General features: G+C 37.5%; 1 protein-coding gene across 2 annotated transcripts in view; it reads right to left on the bottom strand.

Moving 5' to 3' along the window:
• LOC107587233 (dachshund homolog 2) overlaps positions 1-20,242 on the bottom strand; it is a 169,267-nt gene that overhangs the window by 32,188 nt on the left and 116,837 nt on the right. Inside the window, exons 4-7 of one of the 2 annotated variants that reach the window (XM_016274936.1) lie at positions 7,122-7,274; positions 5,529-5,701; positions 4,165-4,300; positions 3,813-3,887 (exon numbers count right to left, since the gene is read on the bottom strand). In XM_016274936.1, coding sequence (XP_016130422.1) covers positions 3,813-3,887; positions 4,165-4,300; positions 5,529-5,701; positions 7,122-7,274 — 537 coding nt within the window. The remainder of the gene's footprint in view (positions 1-3,812; positions 3,888-4,164; positions 4,301-5,528; positions 5,702-7,121; positions 7,275-20,242) is intronic. The other variant, XM_016274937.1, reaches the window with a different exon arrangement.

Raw genomic sequence — 20,242 nt, 5'->3', positions numbered from 1 at the left:
GCTTGCGAATAAACAAACAAAAATGAAGATTAAAAATACGAGGCTCGAAAAGCCAAGCGCTTGCTGTTTGAGGCCTGATCCCTGACTTGGAACGAGGTAAAGCGATCGTTTCGGTTCCTTTTTCGCTTGTTGTGACTTATTTACCAGCACGCTTATCTCAAAGGGCGAAACAATGGCGCACATTTCTATCAGAAATCATTACAGGCCATTTCAAATCATTTCCGCGCAGCTAATTTCATAATAGCGGAGGGAAACATTGATTGTAACCAGATGCTACATATCTACTCTGTGGAAAACTGGACCGAGCAATTACGGAGCAGAAGTCTCGGCCTACCCATGCTCCCTCTCGCACACACAAACGTACACTAAGTGCTTCTATAGCCAAAGTGCTTCACATCAGCTTAACCCAAATGCATTAGCACACTATCATACAACACGTATAGACTCTGGGCTAGACTTTATGTGTAGAATGAAGTGATTTCAGAAACAAAAACCAATGAGAAACACGCTGGTACCTGCACAGCACAATGTCTGGTCTGACATCCAGATTATGGACGTATATTTCATCCTAATCAAGGTGTAAATGAAACATCCTCTCAGTTATGGAAAACAGCCATACATTTATGTAAAGTTGGTCACTTGGTTTCTGCTCACAAAATAAGTTGTCCAATAATTTGGGATTCAATTAACAATAATAATAGGCCATACCTAATGTCATTGATGTATGGAAAAGTGTTCCGTTTACTATTTAATAAAAAGGAATCTTTAATATACCTGCTGCATGGCTTCGTTACACTTTTCTCAAAGGCCTGCGAGAATCAGTGGCCTGATTGTAAGATTAATGTTAGTGTGTGCTAAATGCTTCGCATATGAACCAAAACCCCACCGAATAATATCAGAATTTCCATTTGCTCTTTAAGAAAAGAGAGACCCTGCCTGCAGTGAGAGCAGCTCCTGTTGGCATTCAACCAGCCCTGAGTGAAAGAGAGGAAGAGAGGTAAAGAGAACGAGTGATTTATGGAGAGCTAGAGAGGGGGTTCACTCGCTAAAGTCCCATTGAAACACAGTGCTCCTGGCCCCGGGCTTCACCATTCATCACCACGTACCACCACGTCACTTTGTTTATCATCACTGACACACACACAGATACACACACACACAGACAGACAGACAGAGGCTAAACAGTGTTTAAAATTCAATGGCCCTTTCGTGAGGATTCAAGAAAATGGGCCCCCCGAGTAATCTACATTTGTGAGTCTCTGATCTTTTCAACTTTAGGTTGTTAACTTTAGATTTGAGGTTGCAAAGAATTTAAAAGAAAATGAAGGTGCAGTCACATTTACCATTGTTCGGCAAATTTTCACAGGCAAAATCTAGTCTTTTCAACCGAAATCCATGTGATTTGGAATTTTGCATGAAGGCAAAAGATTTGTCAGCACAGATTTCACATCAAGTTCAAGTGCTCACCAACAGAAAGCTGCTTGCTTGGTTTAAAAATTGTTTAGTGTTTGTGATTGACAATGGATCTCACCAAATTTTGCTAATGTGACTAATTTTAACTATTAAATAGTACCAAAAGAAAGGGATGTTACAGTAAACATTACATTTTAGGTGTTAAACTGCACTGCATGTACAGTGTCATTGCCACACAATTTGTTCTACAAATATAAATGATACCTCAAATTACGCTGCTTTTAAAAGACATGCATGTTATTTTTTTCTGAGTGACTAGACTTTCACCTGTCAGGCAATTAAAAATGGGAAAAATCCCATAGACTCAAGTCATATGTAGGGGACAGAATGTCATAGAGACTTTTTGAATTAGGTCAATAAGCAACATCCAGACAACCACCCAGAACACACTAGCATCGCTAGAGTTTTGGACAGGCAAACACTCACAAAATATAAAAATGGGCTTTTCTGATACACATGTGGTTCTAATATATTAAACGGTAAAAAATTAAATAAAGATAAATAGGTATAAAAATGAAGATTAATAGGTTTTAAAAAATAGAAAATGAGGATATAAAATAAAGGGGGAATGAATTACTGGTCAGTGAATAGACACACACTAACAAGAACTGAAGAGAATTCATACCAGCATGTAATGCAATTCCAATTAAACAGCACACTGTAGAATTAAACTAGAGCAGACATATTTGATATAATCATGGCCAATCTTTACTAAGTCAATCCTCTCAGGTGTTCAGTGTGGCCTGTGTGTGTGTGTGTGGGTGTGCATGTAGGTTAAACTGACGCTCAGATTGGATAAAGTAGCGCAGAAGTCTACTGATACGCATTTGAAGATGTGTGATAGTGAATTTGGACTATCCTGGAATGAGAAGGAGAGACAAATAATAATAATAGGAGTCTTCGTGTGTGAGTATGTGGTCAGTGACCTAAATTTCCTGGCTCCTGCATTCTTTTCTCAACCCTGCAGTAAATGCGGCATGCTGCACTTTTAAAAACAAGAGTCGTTTGCTGTATTCACATATTTATGTGTGTGTGTGTTTGGGGTGGATTCTTTTCCAGACGCATTAATAAAATATGTTTGGAGGCCAGGTGCACACTGAATCTCTTTAAGAGAGCCTCGGGGCATCTTTGCATCGTCTCCTCCCAGCAGCCCTGTGTGTGATGTGCGTTAGGGGCCACCACCTGCTGTACCAACACACACTCGCACACAAGTTATGCAATGGTGCCTACACACACACACCGCAACATTCAAGATTCTCACACACACACACCTGCGTATCATTGTGTCATAGAAAAACATTTTCTTATAATGATGAATTACGCATTTAGCTGCACTAACAGCTCTCTTACACTCATCTACTCACACAGGCCGTAAATATGAACTTCATATATGTTCAGTTAAGCTCCTAATTAAGCCATTAATTAAAAGAGAAGTGTTGTGATGCTGATATACTGCCAGTCTAAACCAACGGGGTGTAAATTTCACTAACGAGCATCAGTCCGCATTAAAATGTTATGCGAGATGTCAATACACTCGGCAGCGTTAAACCGACATCATCAAGGAGTCAGCTGCGTTTACTACATTGTTCCTGAGACGATGTTTATAATGTGCTCTACATCTCACATCTGAGTGGTGTGTCTTCCACATGGGTTTTTGTATTGTTACTACAACAAATAATAATTGTGGGATTGTTCTTTGTTTTTATGTGCACAGGAAACTTTCAGTTGCACACAGGAATTTGAGATGTATAAGGTGAAATACCTATGTATTCAGTTTTATTTTAACATGTTTATAAGGCCACCCAAAGTGACTTATGTATATGTGGTTTCAGTTGTTTCAGCATTTTTCTGTAAATCTAGATGAAGTGAAAAAGTTATCGATAACTCCTGATTAGTTCGTAAAAACGTTCATACACAGATTTCACAAACAAATTTACACATTACTCTGTAAAGCGTTTTTACTTTCATTGAGGACAATGAAATTACTTGGCACTGCAAACTTACATTGCACCTTAGGATACGGTGTTCATTTACTGCTGCATTGCAAAATTTCACTAGTGAAATCCAGTAATTTCTGTAGGAATCTGTGTGATGGGGAATTTAGCAAAATGATGAAAAATCCCCACCTGCAGATTTTACATAAGGTTTATCCGACACAAATTTGTTGCGTTGACTGACAAAGTTGCGACAGAAAGGTGCTTCATGCATCATTACAGTACAGACAATGAAGCTTTTTTTTCCCCCAATTTCTTTTTTTTATGTGAATGCACTTGTATGTGCTGCAAGCGAGCGACACACAGTGGTGTAGACCGTGTTTAGTGCTTCAGAGAGGAACTAACCTTTCTCTTTAAGGATTTTCTTCATATTGATGCCGGTGTCTCGTTCTGGTAGTTCTCCATCGGTCGGGTTCAGAACTGCACACATAAAGAGAAAGCATGCATCCTCATGCTTGTCCCCAGAAGTGATGTAATTCTGACAGTGATGTAATTGCCTCCCATTGGGAGCATTCTGGAACGTTGTCATTTATTAAAAAACTACTTGTAACGTTTTTGTTTTATGCCTTTTTCATTCAAAAAAAGTTTACTTTTGTGGGTGGGTTAGTCTGTAGTCATTATAATTGGCATTATAGAAAACGATCAGTCTACAGTCTGATAGCATTTAAACTAAATGAGTATGTGTGTCTGTACTGACCCAGGCGTTCAGGACTCTGTGTGTGTGGGTTTGGGGAGCTGGACACACTACTGCTAGGGTGAGAAGAGGGCTGTGATCCGGGACGAGGGGCTTCCTCCAGAGATGGAGCAGGAGACGGACTGTCCTGTACACACTCCTGACACACACACACACACACACACACACAGAGAGATTCAGTTCACATATTCTTTACAAATGACTCAAACAGGCCTGCCATTTTAAATAGAAAAAAGTAAAACCCAAATTTTGTTGCTGAAATAAAATAAATGTTACCTAGTAATAAACTAAAACTAATAAATATCATGTAGATATATTTTTAAAAAAATGACACAAACCTTATTAACACTATAAACCTAAAGTGAAAACAGACAAAAATAAAATCAAATTCAAAATATTAACAAATATCAATACAAAAATAACAGTTATGATAATATGATTGATTTAAAATTTCCATCAACATTATGATTTTTTCCCCCACAAATAAAATCTCTTTAATATTTCTTCTAGACATCAATGAGATTACATGGAGTCTCCTGCTTCTCAGGTGTTTCTCCTGAGAAAAATGCCCCTCACAGACCTCAACAATATCTCAGAGTGCTCAGATTTGCTAGAACATTTCTCATCACATTCTTCCAAAAATAAATTCTCTTTCTCTTCTATACAGCAATTGCCTCATTGCGTCTATTTATTTTTCTAAAGGATTTTTAAGAGAAACATAACTAAGAAGTCCAGTAAATCTAACCAAAATTGTATTTTTTTTTCACAGTAAAAACACATTCTGTGCGTTATATTGTGGTACCCAGACAGAAGCTATTGCTACAGTATTTTAAGTGCGTTTGTGTGTGGCAGTGAATATCTATATAAGCGTGTGTACTGTACGCCTCAGGCCATTTCTGCATCTCCGAGAAACACACAAGTGTCCTCCTCCAGCTGTAGATTGACTCACACACACTCTCCTCTCAGGGGGAACATGGCAGTAAGATAACAGATAGTGTTTGTCTTTAAAGTCTGCATCTAATATTCCCTAACACGTGCTCCGCACGGACCCAACAGAACATTTATTCTGTTATTCCTCCTCGGAGTATTTCGAATCAAACTCTCTCTTGTAGAAATTAAAGATGGTTTGGTATACAGCTCTCTCCCAGGTGTTAAATGGCTCGTAGAGCGAGACCGGCTCGTATCTACCATTTCATCGGAGCAAGACACCAATCCGAGGGGATCTGCGGTTCTCTGACTGATGTGCTGTGCACGCGGTGAAAATGAGCTGACTCTAGCTGAGAGATCTGAGCGCACATTAGAGTCCTAATGAACGACTTCTCTGCATTTGGCCACTGAAGTCTCAACTTTGTGTCTGCGCGTGTTACCTTGATGACAGTCGCTCCTGCTCTGGACAGGGGGCTGTGCATCTGAGCAGCTGCGGCCATGTTGGCGATGGTGTTCAGGTGGTTCATCTGGTTCATCGCCATGGCAACGGAGGCAGGCGGCAGACTGACGGGCAGCAGGGGGTGGGGCATCATCATAAACGGCAGGTCCAGCCCTGAAAGACCACAACAGAGAGAGGGAGAGACTGTTTATATGGAACTTAGTTGGTAAACTGCGATGCAGTAATCACTTCTGTTGTCATAGTTTTCACATGACATAAAATCCTTACAGGAACACCCACCCAGAGGGCAAAACTAAGACAGTGATATTAACACACCATGTTAACTTGCATGTTAAGCATTTTCCAATAGAAAACTAGTATACAGAAAATGCTTATTGTAATAAAACCGTAATACTGGAGGACCAAATTCAGCATTCAGATTATTAATAAAACATACTATGTACGGGCAAGCAGATGAACCCAGAACATGAACGCAAAGTTTCATTCATATTCTGGGCTCATCTGCCTGTATATAACATGCATCATCACAAAAGTTGAATTTGATCTTTTAATATTGCCGTCTCGATACATTAGGGCACATTAAGTGTTTTAGATTGTCCCGCTGTTTTAGTGATTGAAATACTGCAGCAGGTGCTGTAGGACTTGCAGTTTGTTCACATGTCCTTGTGTTTCTTCTTTCGAGAGGTGATCTAAATATTTGTGGCTTGAAACCGATGGAAAATTGACCAGCCTGTGCTGCAGTTCTATGGATGTTTTGCCCTCCCGGTTTCTGCGCCAGTCATGTGGCTGAAAACTATGAATATTCATTTTTCTATTTTAAATGTGATGTTAAAATACTATACCAAAACAATCTCACCCGCCTGACACATCAACACTGGCTCAACCAATGGCATAAAGTTGGGGGCAGGACTATCCGATTGTCTGACCAATGGTAGACAGGGGCATGTTCAGGAAACATGTTCGAAAACTTTCATCATTTTTACAATTCCACAATTCACCTTCAATAAATGTTTTGATTCATTAGAGATTGATTAGTCAGTACAGCTTTGTTATGCTAAACAAGAAAATGAATTTTTAATTTATGTATTTATGTAGCACTTTATACAATACAGATTGTTTCAGTGTCACAGTAATAAAACAGCGCCAATTTATGATTATTTTAATTCATTTTTGTTTTTCAAATAACTTCTCTTTTATGGTTAAGTACCTGAGATTGTGTAGGTGAAGGAAAAAAATAATATAACTCATATTTTACAATCCAGTCAAATGAATCAAATCAATGTTTTCCTCCCAGTTTCACTCAAATTATGTCACATTACAGAAGTAAAATGTGCATGAAATACTGTTTTGTGTTGTCTTTAAAAACAAACAGAAATGAAAAACACTTGATAGTCATGAATACACTACACAGTGACTTGGATAACAGTCTAAATGGGCGGCCTGAATGGGAGTATGCAGTGAAGCAAAGAATGAATGACTAACATGATGTGTAGCTCAATCGGGCCGAGCAGAATCAATACACCTGGAGCTGGTGCTCAAGTGAATGAGTGGATGTGATGAATGAATGACTCACGGTTAGCCAGGAGATGACTCTGCTGTAGGGAAGAGAGATGAGACCCTGACAGGCCGTGCTGAGAGGAGAGGCCGGCGTGAGCCAGACCATGCTGGGCACCAGAGGAAAGGGGGGACTGGAGTTTCTCTTTATCCCAGGACGACTCGCTGCCGCCTGGGGACAGCAGAGAGATAGAGAGGGAGATTGAGTGAGAGTCCGGATCCCTAAACAGAACCAAAACTCCACATGTAAGCACAGAGACAAGACTGGGATCTCGCCATTCTTTGTAAGTGGGAAAACTTGAAAAATCAGCAGTGTATCAAATACTTATTTGCCCCACTGTATATGGGTAGAAACCAAAACCAGGGCTTTTCTTGTTCTTTTGAAATAAAACTTTTGATTGGTACTATGCAAGTATATTATAACATTCAGAATCATGAGACTATAATTTAAAAGGACATTATTTGATCGAACATAATTTGTTCAAAAATATTATTTGATCAAAAATACAGTAAAAATAAGATACGGTAAAATGGTTTTCTATTTTAATATATTTTCAGCAGTCATTATTCCAGTCTTCAGTGTCATTTCATGATTTTTAAAAAAATTATTCAAATATGCTGATTTGGTGCTCAAACATATTATATATTAATATATAAATTAATAAAAAACTTGATTATAATCAGTATAAAAATGAAGCCAATTTTTTATTGTATTGTGACATTTTCATGACATTTTCCCATTATTTTAAATTGTCTGAATGTTTTAATTTTGAGCTTGTTTAATTTAGCATTAGTGTAATAAAATGTTTTTTTTAATATAAATTAGCAGAAATTCAAGTCCGAACGACATATACTATCATGATGTGCATATAAATACATTGTTGTATTATATTAATTTAATATTTTAAATATTTGCAAAAAAGAAATCATCCTAAAATAGGCTAAAGAGAACAGTTGTAAGTGAAAACTTATAGAGGGTGTTTTAAATTGGGGATTGGGATATGACGCAGGCCAGATTCGAGCCCATGTTCCCGCCAATCTGACCGCCTCCACACCTACAGACAAAACTTCTGCACAAAATCCCATCTCTCCCCAGGCCGTTATAGAGTTAACCCCTCTGCCAATCACTCCGAGCTCATCCCAGAACACATGACATCTGGGAATTAATCACTGGAATGAAATGCAGCAGAAAAGCTAGTTGCAAAGTGCCATAAAACAACTTAAGTTGAATTAGTTGAGAGAGGAGGGAGAAGGAATGCAAGCAGAGGAGAGGAAATCATTGTCTAATTCTGCCTAATAAGCAACGGAGGTCCTACGAGTGATCCAGCAGATGGTGTTTTTGCAACAGATTGCAGTGAGTGATTCTTTTAATAATAATACGAATTAAAATCTCTCTCTGTAGAACTCGGGGGCGCCGTTCATCAGGGAGCCGTTTGAATGAGCAGGAAAAAACAGCCTGATAAAGTAATGGCTGTGCCCAAACACCTGAGGCCGAGTTGAGAGCGCGCGTACACACGTGTTTGTGTACGAGACGAGCGGTGCAGACGGCTGATGAAACACAAAACGATGAGGGAAGAACCGTGCGTTCATGACATTCGATATCAATACTCAATCCATAAGCAATACGTGTCCTGTGTAATGAAGTCGTAATAGGATGTAAACTGCTTTAGAATGAATTCTGAAGCCATTTGTGAGGCCCATCAGTGCATAATGATGCATAGATATCACTGTAATCAGTTTTACTATCCCTTCAACATCAAACTGAATGTTACAACAAAAAAACAATGTTATCCACACTGTATTTTTCAAAAATTGCTTTGTAATCTCCTAGAATCGGATTCATGTTTAATAAATACTCCGCCTCATATTTTGATATTCAGATAACAGAACGAAGACATGTTATGTTTAAAGTAACATAATTTAGAGTAATATATATATAAAAACAACCAACAGATACAGAGAAAATAGTTTTTTTTGTCTTTAAGAGAGACGTTAAGAGTGACGGAGAGCAAAAGTGTTAGCGTTGCAAATGCCATATAACCTATATTTGCTCTTGTCTAATATAATTCATTTCTGAACATACAAGCCGAGCTCTGAGGTCACGTAGTGTAGGTGCTAAATAGCCAACAGGTGTTTCTTCAACTATGGCCATTTTTAGCTCTGTGAACTTAAATAAACTCTCTTAATTTGTCTACTAACATTGTTCAAGAGTAGATATGCATATATCATGGGAGAATTTTGTTCTTTTTTTCTGAAAGTTTCCACCACAGTGTAATTTCCATCACATCTCAAATGATGTGTTTCATAACATTCGCTGGTGGAAATGACATTCTACATTTTGGGGGGAAATGGACTCCTTTATCTTGCTAAGGTTTCATAGCATTTCCTTGTCAGTGTGAGCAGTTTTTGCATGCTTTTACAGACGTTGCAAATGCCATATAACCTATATTTGCTCTTGTCTAATATAATTAATTTCTGAACATACAAGCCGAGCTCTGAGGTCACGTAGTGTAGGTGCTAAATAGCCAACAGGTGTTTCTTCAACTATGGCCATTTTTAGCTCTGTGAACTTAAACTCTCTTAAAACATACTTTTCACACTCTAACTAGTTTATTTTTATTTGTCTACTAACATTGTTCAAGAGTAGATATGCATATATCATGGGAGAATTTTGTTCTTTTTTCTGAAAGTTTCCACCACAGTGTAATTTCCATCACATCTCAAATGATGTGTTTCATAACATTCGCTGGTGGAAATGACATTCTACATTTTTGGGGGAAATGGACTCCTTTATCTTGCTAAGGTTTCATAGCATTTCCTTGTCAGTTTGAGCAGTTTTTGCATGCTTTTACAGATTCTATTATATCATTTTTCACAAACAAAGGAACTGATTAAAACATGAAAAATAGGGAAGTAAACACTGTAGCCAACAAGGCACTCAATAATCTGGGCAGTTTGTGTTCAGCAATAGTGACCGACTTATGGAAGCCTGTTTCCGCCACTGAATAAATTTTTTTAATTTGTAATTTTTAACTTTTTCTCACAATTCTGAGTTTTTTTTTCCACAGAGTTGAGAGATATAAACTCACAATTTTGAGTTATAAAGTCAAAATTGCATGATATAAACTCGCAATAGCAAGTTATAAACTCAGAATTAGGAGATATAAACTCAAAATTCTGACTTTTTCTCAGAATTGCGTGATATAAGCTCACAATTGCAAGATAAAAACTCTCAATTCTGACCTTTTTTCTCAGAATTGTGAGATATAAACTCGCAATTCTAAAAAAAAAAGTCACAATTTTGAGATTTAAACTCGGAATTCTGGGGAAAAAAGTCAGAATTGTGAGTTTATATCTCACAGTACTGACTCGCAATTCAGACTATTTCTCAGAATTACACATTTATATCACAATTAAGACTTATAAACTCACAACTGCGAGTTTAAATCACAATTCTGAGAAAAAAAGTCAGAATTGGAAGATGTAAACTCGCAATTCAAAAAAAAAAAAGTCACCATTTTGAGATTTAAACTCAGAATTCTGAGAAAAAAGTCAGAATTGTGAGTTTATATCACAATTTTGAGGAATAAAAAAAGTCAGAATTGGAAGATGTAAACTCGCAATTCTAAAAAAAAAAAAAAAAAAAAAGTCACCATTTCGAAATTTTTAAACTCGGAATTCTGAGAAAAAAAGTCAGAATTGTGAGTTTATATCACAATTTTGAGGGAAAAAAGTCAGAATTGGAAGATGTAAACTCGCAATTCTAAAAAAAAAAAAAAAAAAAAAGTCACCATTTCGAAATTTTTAAACTCGGAATTCTGAGAAAAAAAGTCAGAATTGTGAGTTTATATCACAATTTTGAGGGAAAAAAGTCAGAATTGGAAGATGTAAACTCGCAATTCTAAAAAAAAAAAAAAAAAAAAAGTCACCATTTCGAAATTTTTAAACTCGGAATTCTGAGAAAAAAGTCAGAATTGTGAGTATATATATCTCGCAGTTCTGACTCGCAATTCTGACTATTTCTCAGAATTGCAAATTTATATCACAATTATGACTTTATAACTCGCAATTGTGAGTTTATATCACAATTCTGAGAAAAAAGTCAGAATTGGAAGATGTAAACTCGCAATTGCGAGAAAAAAAAAGTCAGAATTATGAGATAAAAAGTCGCAATTACCTTTTTAATTTTTTTTATTCAGTGGCGGAAACAGGCTTCCATACCGACTGGATATAGTGCAGCATAGTTTAATAATTTTAAATTTGTCACTTATGTTTGTAACGTTGTGATTTACCTGGTAGCTGGTTGGTTTTGTTAAAAAAGATTAATTTAAAGCCCTATGAAAAAAATTAACGGAAGAAATACTTCCAGAATACCGCTGAAAAAGTGGACGGGCACTGCTGCACTTTATTACACAAATGTGTTAAATGGTGTCAAAAGTCCCGGTGCCATAATAAGGTAATACACTTTTGCTGGTCACAGATCTTATTTCTGTACTACTACAAAAGTGAATGGAAAAATCCTCTGGGTTTTTTGTTGTGGAAATCAGGGTGATGCGAACTTCTAGGTTGAAAGTGATCTATGTTGCTATGTTAGTCTGGACAGGATTACTGAGTGTAAGCGTGTGTGTGTGTGTGTGTGTGTGTGTGTGAGAGAGAGAGAGAGAGTGTGTGTTTTAATGAACTGTTTAGGTTTTGGACATGTTACCGACATTAGTTAAATTGAGATTGAAGAAAATATTTTGCATTGTGAAAAAAACAAACAAACAAAAAAAAACAATGACACAACCTTTAAATGGTATGATCTTTTTTATTATTTTAATTTGGTTGTATTTTATTTTTATTATTATTTCTTAAAGTTTTTAACACTACTTAAAGGCTTAATATATAATGCATTACAAAAGTAGTTTTAATGCATTAATTATGCTTTGTAATACACAGTATAATACACTGTATTATCTCATGAATAACTTTAACTATAGTTATAATACATGATTATACTTATTGTATCTATTCATTGTTACACCTTCAGAAATTATAATGCATTAAAACGCATGGCAAACAAACCTTCAAATATTATAATGCATTTTAACTTCGGTTACAATTATTTATGAAAAGATAATAAAGCATTACAATGTACATTATGAATACATTTATGATGAATTATACCTAAAGGCTTCAAGTAAAGTGTTTCCAAAGTTTTCATTAGATTTTTAAACTTGGTACTGATATGTTTAAGGTCTACCTCATCTCGAGTAAAATGCAACAACAGTGTTGAACATAACCTGTCTGTATTGTGTTGCATGTCAGTGCACACCGTCAAGAACCAATGGTAAATATACAGTACACTGAGTTACTAGCTGGTAGGGTTGTGACGGTGAGGAAATTTTCCCACCGGTTAATCGATGTGTGACAACACCGGTAATACCGGTATAACCGTTGAGGTGGGGTTAGTTCATTTGAGTTTCCCTCTTTTCTTCGCTTTCAAATGGCTTGTAAAAGTGCCGTGCGCATTTTACTTTCACTTTCAAATTAGCGGCAATTAAATTGCCGCAATTCGGCGTCAAGCAATTGTTCATTTGAGTTTTCCCTCTTTTTCTCGGATTTTTTGGCTTTCAAATACCTTGAAAAAGCGCCGTGCGCATTTTACTTTCACTTTCAAATTAGCGGCAATTCAGCATTGATTCAATTCAAGCAACAACAACGTCAAACTCATAGAACTTTTAACAAAACGAATAAAAATACACCATATATGCCTAATAAAATAACAAATTACTTAGGTATATAAAACTGAAAATCAGCAACACTGTGGAACCAAATAAATAAGAAACCATAGAACGTTTATTAGCTAAACGAATAAGAAAGCTTGGAGGCACGGCATATACACTTTGATGTAAAATAAAATAAATAAAATACACAAAGTTTAAATAAAGTAATCAGCAAACACGGTGAAAGAAACGAATGTTCAAAAAAACTTCCAACAGTCAAAATCTAAAATATTGCCAAACAGGCGCCTTTGCATTTCCTTTCTAAACAATCTTCTGCCATTGTCTTGTCTTTCTCACCTCACTCTTGTCAGTCAGCTCGACTCACTCTCCTCCCGTGATAAATAAAATCTGACTCCTGCTCCGTGGTGCACTGTTGTTCGCGCACGGTTCGGCACTCTGCATTGAGCATTTCGTTTTTAAAAGTGTTTGTCCTCTAACTGAACTAAGCTAAATTATTTTTGCTACTATAAAAAAATCTAAATTACGGTGGGGGGCGGTAAGCAAATGTTGTAACTGGCATTGCGGCTTAACACCGGTATAACCGAAAACACCGTCTATCGCAGCAAGCCTACTAGCTGGAAGGGTCAGAGAGTACGTTTCAAACAACAAACCCCTGAAGTCATACGTGTTCACCATGTATAGCAGCAAAACTCACTGTGTTGCTTTGGTTCTGCCGTCTATTTAAAACTAAACATACTGTGTGACACACACACGCATTCATTAATATCATTATGCCGGCAAACCTTACAGTCTCATACACACAAACACACACACTATATATAAAGTTTTAAATATTTGTTTCAGTTTGTTATTTTAGTACATCAAGTTAAACTAAAAATGAGGAAATTATCTTTGTCAACTGGCTGATAAAAATGACTTTTTTATTTTATATTTTATTTTTTTTATTGCAGTTGACATTTATTTTATTTCAGGTAATTAAATATTTTATGGGCTAAACAAATCTGGTTATCAGGATTTAATCTGGTATGTTGGTTGATTGATCTGATATATTGCTAATTTGCTATACCAATATATTAGCCAAAATATTAATCTAACTAGTAGGAATACACAGTATATCAGTGACCATATTGGTATCAACCAATAATGGAATTTTTTATAGTTTATTATTCATATTGTTTGATTAGGCTGATAAAGGAAGTCAGATATAAGCATAATAATTCATATTTTTGAACACTGTTTTTGTATCTGATATCACTTGAAACTTATGAATACGATGTGTGAATGTTAAGTTATTGATAGTTTTCAACAGGCAAAAGAGGACTGATTTAAAACAAGCCATCATATTGGTTATTGGCCATAACACAAATACAGTATTTAACAGGATCTGCCAAATTTTGGTGCATCGCTAAAATTGAGAAAAATTCAGATATAAAATTCAAATAAATATTTTGATAATTGAAATGTAATGCTCTAATATAAATTAAATCTTGCATGAAAAGGCACCTGGTTTTAACCCCATTAGAGATTTTATTTGAAATATGGTGCAGTATGTCATCTGACATAACTGCCATCTTTGAAGTCTGAAAGGATATCTTGTCTGTGTGTAACATACTGTTTCAGACATGGTTTACAGTGTTAAGAGTGACATCTGTGTCGGTCTTACATGTTTTAAGGTTAGGAGGCTGATGGCGGTGTGCGTACATGCATCTATGTGTGGCAGCGTGTTTTCAGTGCTTTGTGGGGCACCCACTGAGTTCTCTATATCCATCTACACTGTGCCAGACACCTTTCTGGCTGGCCTCCCCGCAGTATCCACCCTGCTCCGCGCAGATGTCCCCATACACACCCTGACACACCTCACACACTACAGCCCCCCTGAGGAGGACAACCTTCACGGCTATACATCAGTTTCAGCTGCCATGGAGATGCGACATCTGCATGGATCTCCATTCAGTCCCACTGTATGTGAATGATCTGCACTGTGCGATATGATGCAAGCAGGTAACAACACATAATACCTGCTCTGGAATAGAGGACATAGGACAGTATAAGAGGGTGGGGGTAAGCTGTGCCACTTTCAGATTGCCCTCTATGTAAAGAGAAATGAGGTCAAACTAATATACTTATTCTTAACTAATATACTTATATCTCAGGATGTCTGCTATCAACTCAATTTGAAGAAAGCATCTATAATTTAAGGCCATAAAAATCTGATCTCTCAAAAAAACTGTCCAGTGACACAACTTACATTAGTGGCAAGTTGAATCATTGAGGGAAATATGAACCATTTTTGTTTTAAATAAAAATATGAACACAGATGGGGATAAAAACAGTTTACTAATGCACAATTTCTTATTTGTAGCTAGTGACAGTTTCATAGAATTACAATTCATAACATCTCTGATATATACTTTTAAGCCTAAAACAATTTGCCACCTGCCATTTAGAAAATTTACTTAGGTCAAAAGGTTTTTTAATTCACGTTTTTTCCTCAAAGCACACATAGCTGTATGTGATGGGTCTTTTCTTAATATATGGTCACATGATCAAAATAATGCACAGTTTACTAGATTACAGGGCTGGCACATCTTGCCCCACGAGTATAATGACTACCGAGCATTCACTTTCAGGCCAACTACCTTGAATTCCATTACAACACATTTTCTATTTTAATAAAGCATGCTATGCTGCTGCTGGAAAGCACTTTGACAAGTCAACCTCAAATATGCTCCTGTTTCATGTTGCACCTAATGCAATACACTGCATCTAACTGTTAACATCCATTCCAGGTCAGTTGGATTGATTCAGTGCAGAGCAACGGTAAATCTTATTAGGTAGAGCGACTCACTCGCAAACAGCTCTGTAGAAGACATGTTAAGATGACTAAGAAGACACAAAAGCATGGATGTCTTTACAAGTTTATGAATACACCTCCGCTCAAAGCCCCATAGGAAAGCACGGAGCTTTGAGTTTGGGGTGCAAACAAAATATATTTACACGGAATAACAAAGAAGTAATAATGAAGAAGAGCGATCAAGGGGGAAAAACATAAATTTTAAGTCATTAATTCCCTCCCTGAACAATGAGAGAGCAATCCACAAGAGGCCTGATGTAAAAGTGTTTGAATTGAAAGTGAAAATGATTAAAGAGCTCTTTTAATGAAGCGTTAATTGCTGTGAGAAGTAGGTAGAAGGTTGGAGGAGATGCACTGCTTTGACAGGAGTGAAAGCTACAGCAAAAGCCCATTTCCTACACTGATAGAAAGCTAAACACTGTATGAGATAATTTTACTGATCAAGGAAAAATTCAAGTGAACCAAGGACAGAGCCCTGGTGAACACAAAGTGACAAAAAATTGGAAAATGGGAACATGGAAGCATCCTAAAAACCTATGTGAGCTTCTAGATCTACATGCTTCAGTTTAGCCTTAATTCAAAGTAATTGCACTAAGTGCAAACATTTTTGATGACATATGCATGAGAACGTCTTCACATGTTTTACTTGTACACATGAGACCCATACATTTTATCAGAAAAAGGAAAAGTTAAAGTGGACCAAGGACAGAGCCCTGGTGGACACCAAGAGACAAAAAGTTGGAAAATGGGAACAAGGATTAATCCTAAAAACCCAGGTGAGCTTCTGAATCTCACTGATTCAGTAAATAAATTACTATTCTTGCAGAGGGCTCTCAATAATGAATGTCATATTTATACCTCCACCTTCAGCTGAATATTCAACATCTCATCATCCTCACTAACTGAGTCCTATATTGTGTTTCTCATGGGCCTTTTGTGCTGCATAAGATGGCACAGTCTTTCACTTACCCTTATCACAGACACACATTAATGGCCATCAGAGAACTCTGTTCTCTTTGAACGGTTTACGGCGACTAGCCTTTGATCATAAGTAGTGCTCACTTCACAGAAAGCCTGAAAAGATGTCTCTTTGATATCTCCCCGCGTTTACATATCAATGAGCGCCACAGAAGATGGGGGCCCAGGCGACTCTCTTGTGCCACGCTTTTGGGAAATGTGGCTTAAAGGATATGTGTTGAGCAGTAAATGCATACATTTGTCAGACAATTTTGTAGATGAGGTTGAGTAGCCACCTTCATCCATAAGCAAGGACTCGTCAAGTGTTTATCCTCTATAGACCATGCCTCATTTGACTGTTTTGGAGTGGAGAGCCCCACATCTTTATGGGCTTTCATTAGATGTCATTTTGAGGCTTATTTGAAATCAATCCCCTTTCGGACCCTCACGCCAGCTCCGGTGTCGGCCGGATGAAAAATGAGGTGGGGCAATGGGGCTTCGGGCGGCCCCCCGTCAGTCCTGCTTGGCCCAGTCTGTTAATACAGCATCATCTGGTCGAATGGACGGGCAATTCCCACATCTCATTACTGACAGGAACTGTGGGTCATTACGCGGGATGGATTCCCATTAGCTGAACCGAGGGTTTGAGACTAAATACAGAAGCTTTGGACACAAGCATATACTCGCAAGCATTTTGTTACATACTCCTCAGCCACTCTTAACTTGTTCACACACTTCTGGATGAGAGGAAGGTGAAAATGACTTGAGAGAATTTATCTACTTTGAGCACTTCAAGTAGACAGCAGCATTTTGAATGCATTCAAAAAGCATGCACTTAGAGGAATCGTTCACCCATAAATAATAATAAAAAGTTTTTATTTTCTTACCCTCAAGTTGTTTCAAAGCTGCAAATTGTTTTTTTTTTCTCTATAGAATTCAAAAGTAGAAATGTTTCCAAATTAGTAATGCAGCTTGTGCCTTAGTTGACAGTTCATAGTAACCAGGGGATGTGAACTATTCCTTAAAGTCTGTCCTTTAGGGTAAATCCTTATAAATTGAGACACCTCAATGAAAGCAATTTAGGGGCATGTTTTCCCCAAATGAAATATATACAACATATCTCTCTTATCCCTGAAGAGGAGTTTATTCTCGATGATGCATTAATTCAGGATGACTGCACGGTCATCTGGAAATCAAGGTAGCAGAGAGGCAGTCAGGAGTGGGTTTAACCAGCAGGAGTGCAAGGAAGATGCAGGGGCCGGTGAGTGAGGATAATGCAGGTCCTTCTTATGGTCCGTTGCTATATGAGCCATCTGTTTATAAGACAGACTGTGTCCTGATGGACAGAGTGGGTAATCAATGCAGCTCTGCTCCACAGGTTTATGTATGAACGTATAGTGTTCAGCTGTTCAGCTTCATGCAAGCTTGAGTGTGTGTATTTGCTATTACAATTTTAAAATTCATGACATGTTTATTTATGTGAGTATGCCTCCTTGTTTAGTGTGAGCGGAAATATGTGTGTCTGTTCAAAAGTGCTCATCTCCGGCAATGGTCAGCAAGCAGCTCCTGTCCCTGTGCGGATGATGATTTATGGAACATTAAATTTGGATGGCTGGATCCGGGCGAATATTTCAGTCAGAGGACACAGATTGGGGGAGATTTCTGATAAGTCAGCATGACAGGTGAAAGAGACTAATATGATAACAGCAGACAATCTATAATGTACAGATAACCTAAAACGCTAATGTATGGATAATTTGTAAAATCACATTTACCTCAAAATCATATTTAAATACTTTTTGTTACACATTAACAATGTGTAGCAAAACATGATAATATGATCATGTTAAACAGTATTGACACCTTTCAGTTCCTGATTTTAAAAGTCTGGCCACATGGGGCACCTCTGACTTCTGAATGGCACCTCGCATACAAGACGTTGTACAAGATAATAGTTGATTAATGACCTACTCTGACCTGCCTGAACTTATAACTCATGCAAAATTTATCTACAAGTCAAATATGAATATATTATAATTGATTATTTTGTGTATCTAAGGTCAAACTATAACATACAGTAGCCTTTGGAATATGCAAAAATAAAGTTTCTCAAAGATTAACAGGACTTTTAAAACGGATCAAGTGAGTGGAAGAGAAAAACATTAAAAAAAAAAATTTCAAGGACCAGCTTATGGCTAGCTAGTTGCAAATACTCCAGATGCATTAAGCCATGGTGCTCATGTGGAAGAAATGGGTTCGAGTCTGGCCTGCAACATACCAATTTCCTATCATTCTACACTATTTATCAATTTGACTCCCTAATAAAATGCAATTTTATAAGATGCATGGCCACCGCAAGCCATTATTCGAACCATAGACAATCCATAGTAAGTTCCTCAGAATCCCACAATATGCAAGTGTCCATTTGAAACGGAACATGCAATCACATCTACAGTCAGGTATCATACAGACATTCATTTCCACCAAAATCTTTCTTTTTCTAACACAACCCTGACCCTGAACCCAAGTTCAGAAGGTGAGCTCAACTCTCACAGAGATGCTGGGCTGGAGTGATACAGGAAACTGATACTCCCCCACCTCAGCCACAAGATCAACACTTATCCCTCTTGCTCTCGACACACTCAATATTTTACATAAAACAAAGGGCTAGCCGAGATCAGATGATGGCATTTATGGGAGCTGAGAGGAGGGAGAAGTGTCTCTGGTTACAGCGGAATTATAGATAGGAATGGGGAAACTGTCTTATGGTGAATATCACGAAAGAAACTGTCAAGAAATATCCAGGTCATATTACTAGTTTCAAATATTACACTTGTTCGGGACTTGTCAAGAAGGCTAGTATGTTTAGCTAGTGCTACATGAGAATACGAAAGAAAGAGATGAGCGAGTGAGGCAGTCCTCAGTGGCAACACTAGGACAATCCAATCTGATTTAATAAGAGTGACAGTTGCTCTCTGATGACAGAAAAGCTCTTGAAAGTGTGATGCAAAATGCAAGGATAGGTGAGAGACAAAGAAAAGAAGAAATAAAAGTGCTGACCACTTTGGTAGTTAGGGATTTGCAACATACACAACTCTGAGTCCCGTAATCTCTGCATGTGCGCACTCCCTCTCTCTCTCCCCTCTCTCCCTCCCTCTCTCTCTCCAGCACACACCTGGTTTTTGCTAATGCGGCAAATCACATGGCTGACAGATTCCCGAGCCTGTTTAAATAATGCATGGGATTTCTCTTTTAACTTGTCAGTCGCCCTACAAAAAATATATATCAGTTCTTTTCTGATGTCATTTGTGACAGTGATTCACCCTGACAGTTCCTCATTAGACCAATGAGTCCCTTTTCGTTTTCTCATTCTTCTACCCGCTTTCCGACAAGAAACACATGTTACTCCTTTTTCTTTTTCCCTCTCTCTCTCACCCACTTTTTTCTGGTTAACGGGGGTTTTCGGAGCAGTATTTATATATAAAGACACAATTTCACAGGAGCCCCCATTAACTCACTTCACCCTCCAGTCCTGCTGCAACCGTATTCGCGCAAACATCGTTCTCAGCCTAACACCGAAGCAGTCGCTGAACAAACTCCGAC

This window comes from Sinocyclocheilus grahami, unplaced genomic scaffold (assembly GCF_001515645.1).
Source record: "Sinocyclocheilus grahami isolate Dianchi unplaced genomic scaffold, SAMN03320097.WGS_v1.1 scaffold91.1, whole genome shotgun sequence".
NCBI classification, from domain to species: domain Eukaryota; kingdom Metazoa; phylum Chordata; class Actinopteri; order Cypriniformes; family Cyprinidae; genus Sinocyclocheilus; species Sinocyclocheilus grahami.
This window is presented reverse-complemented; position numbering and strand designations above follow the sequence as displayed.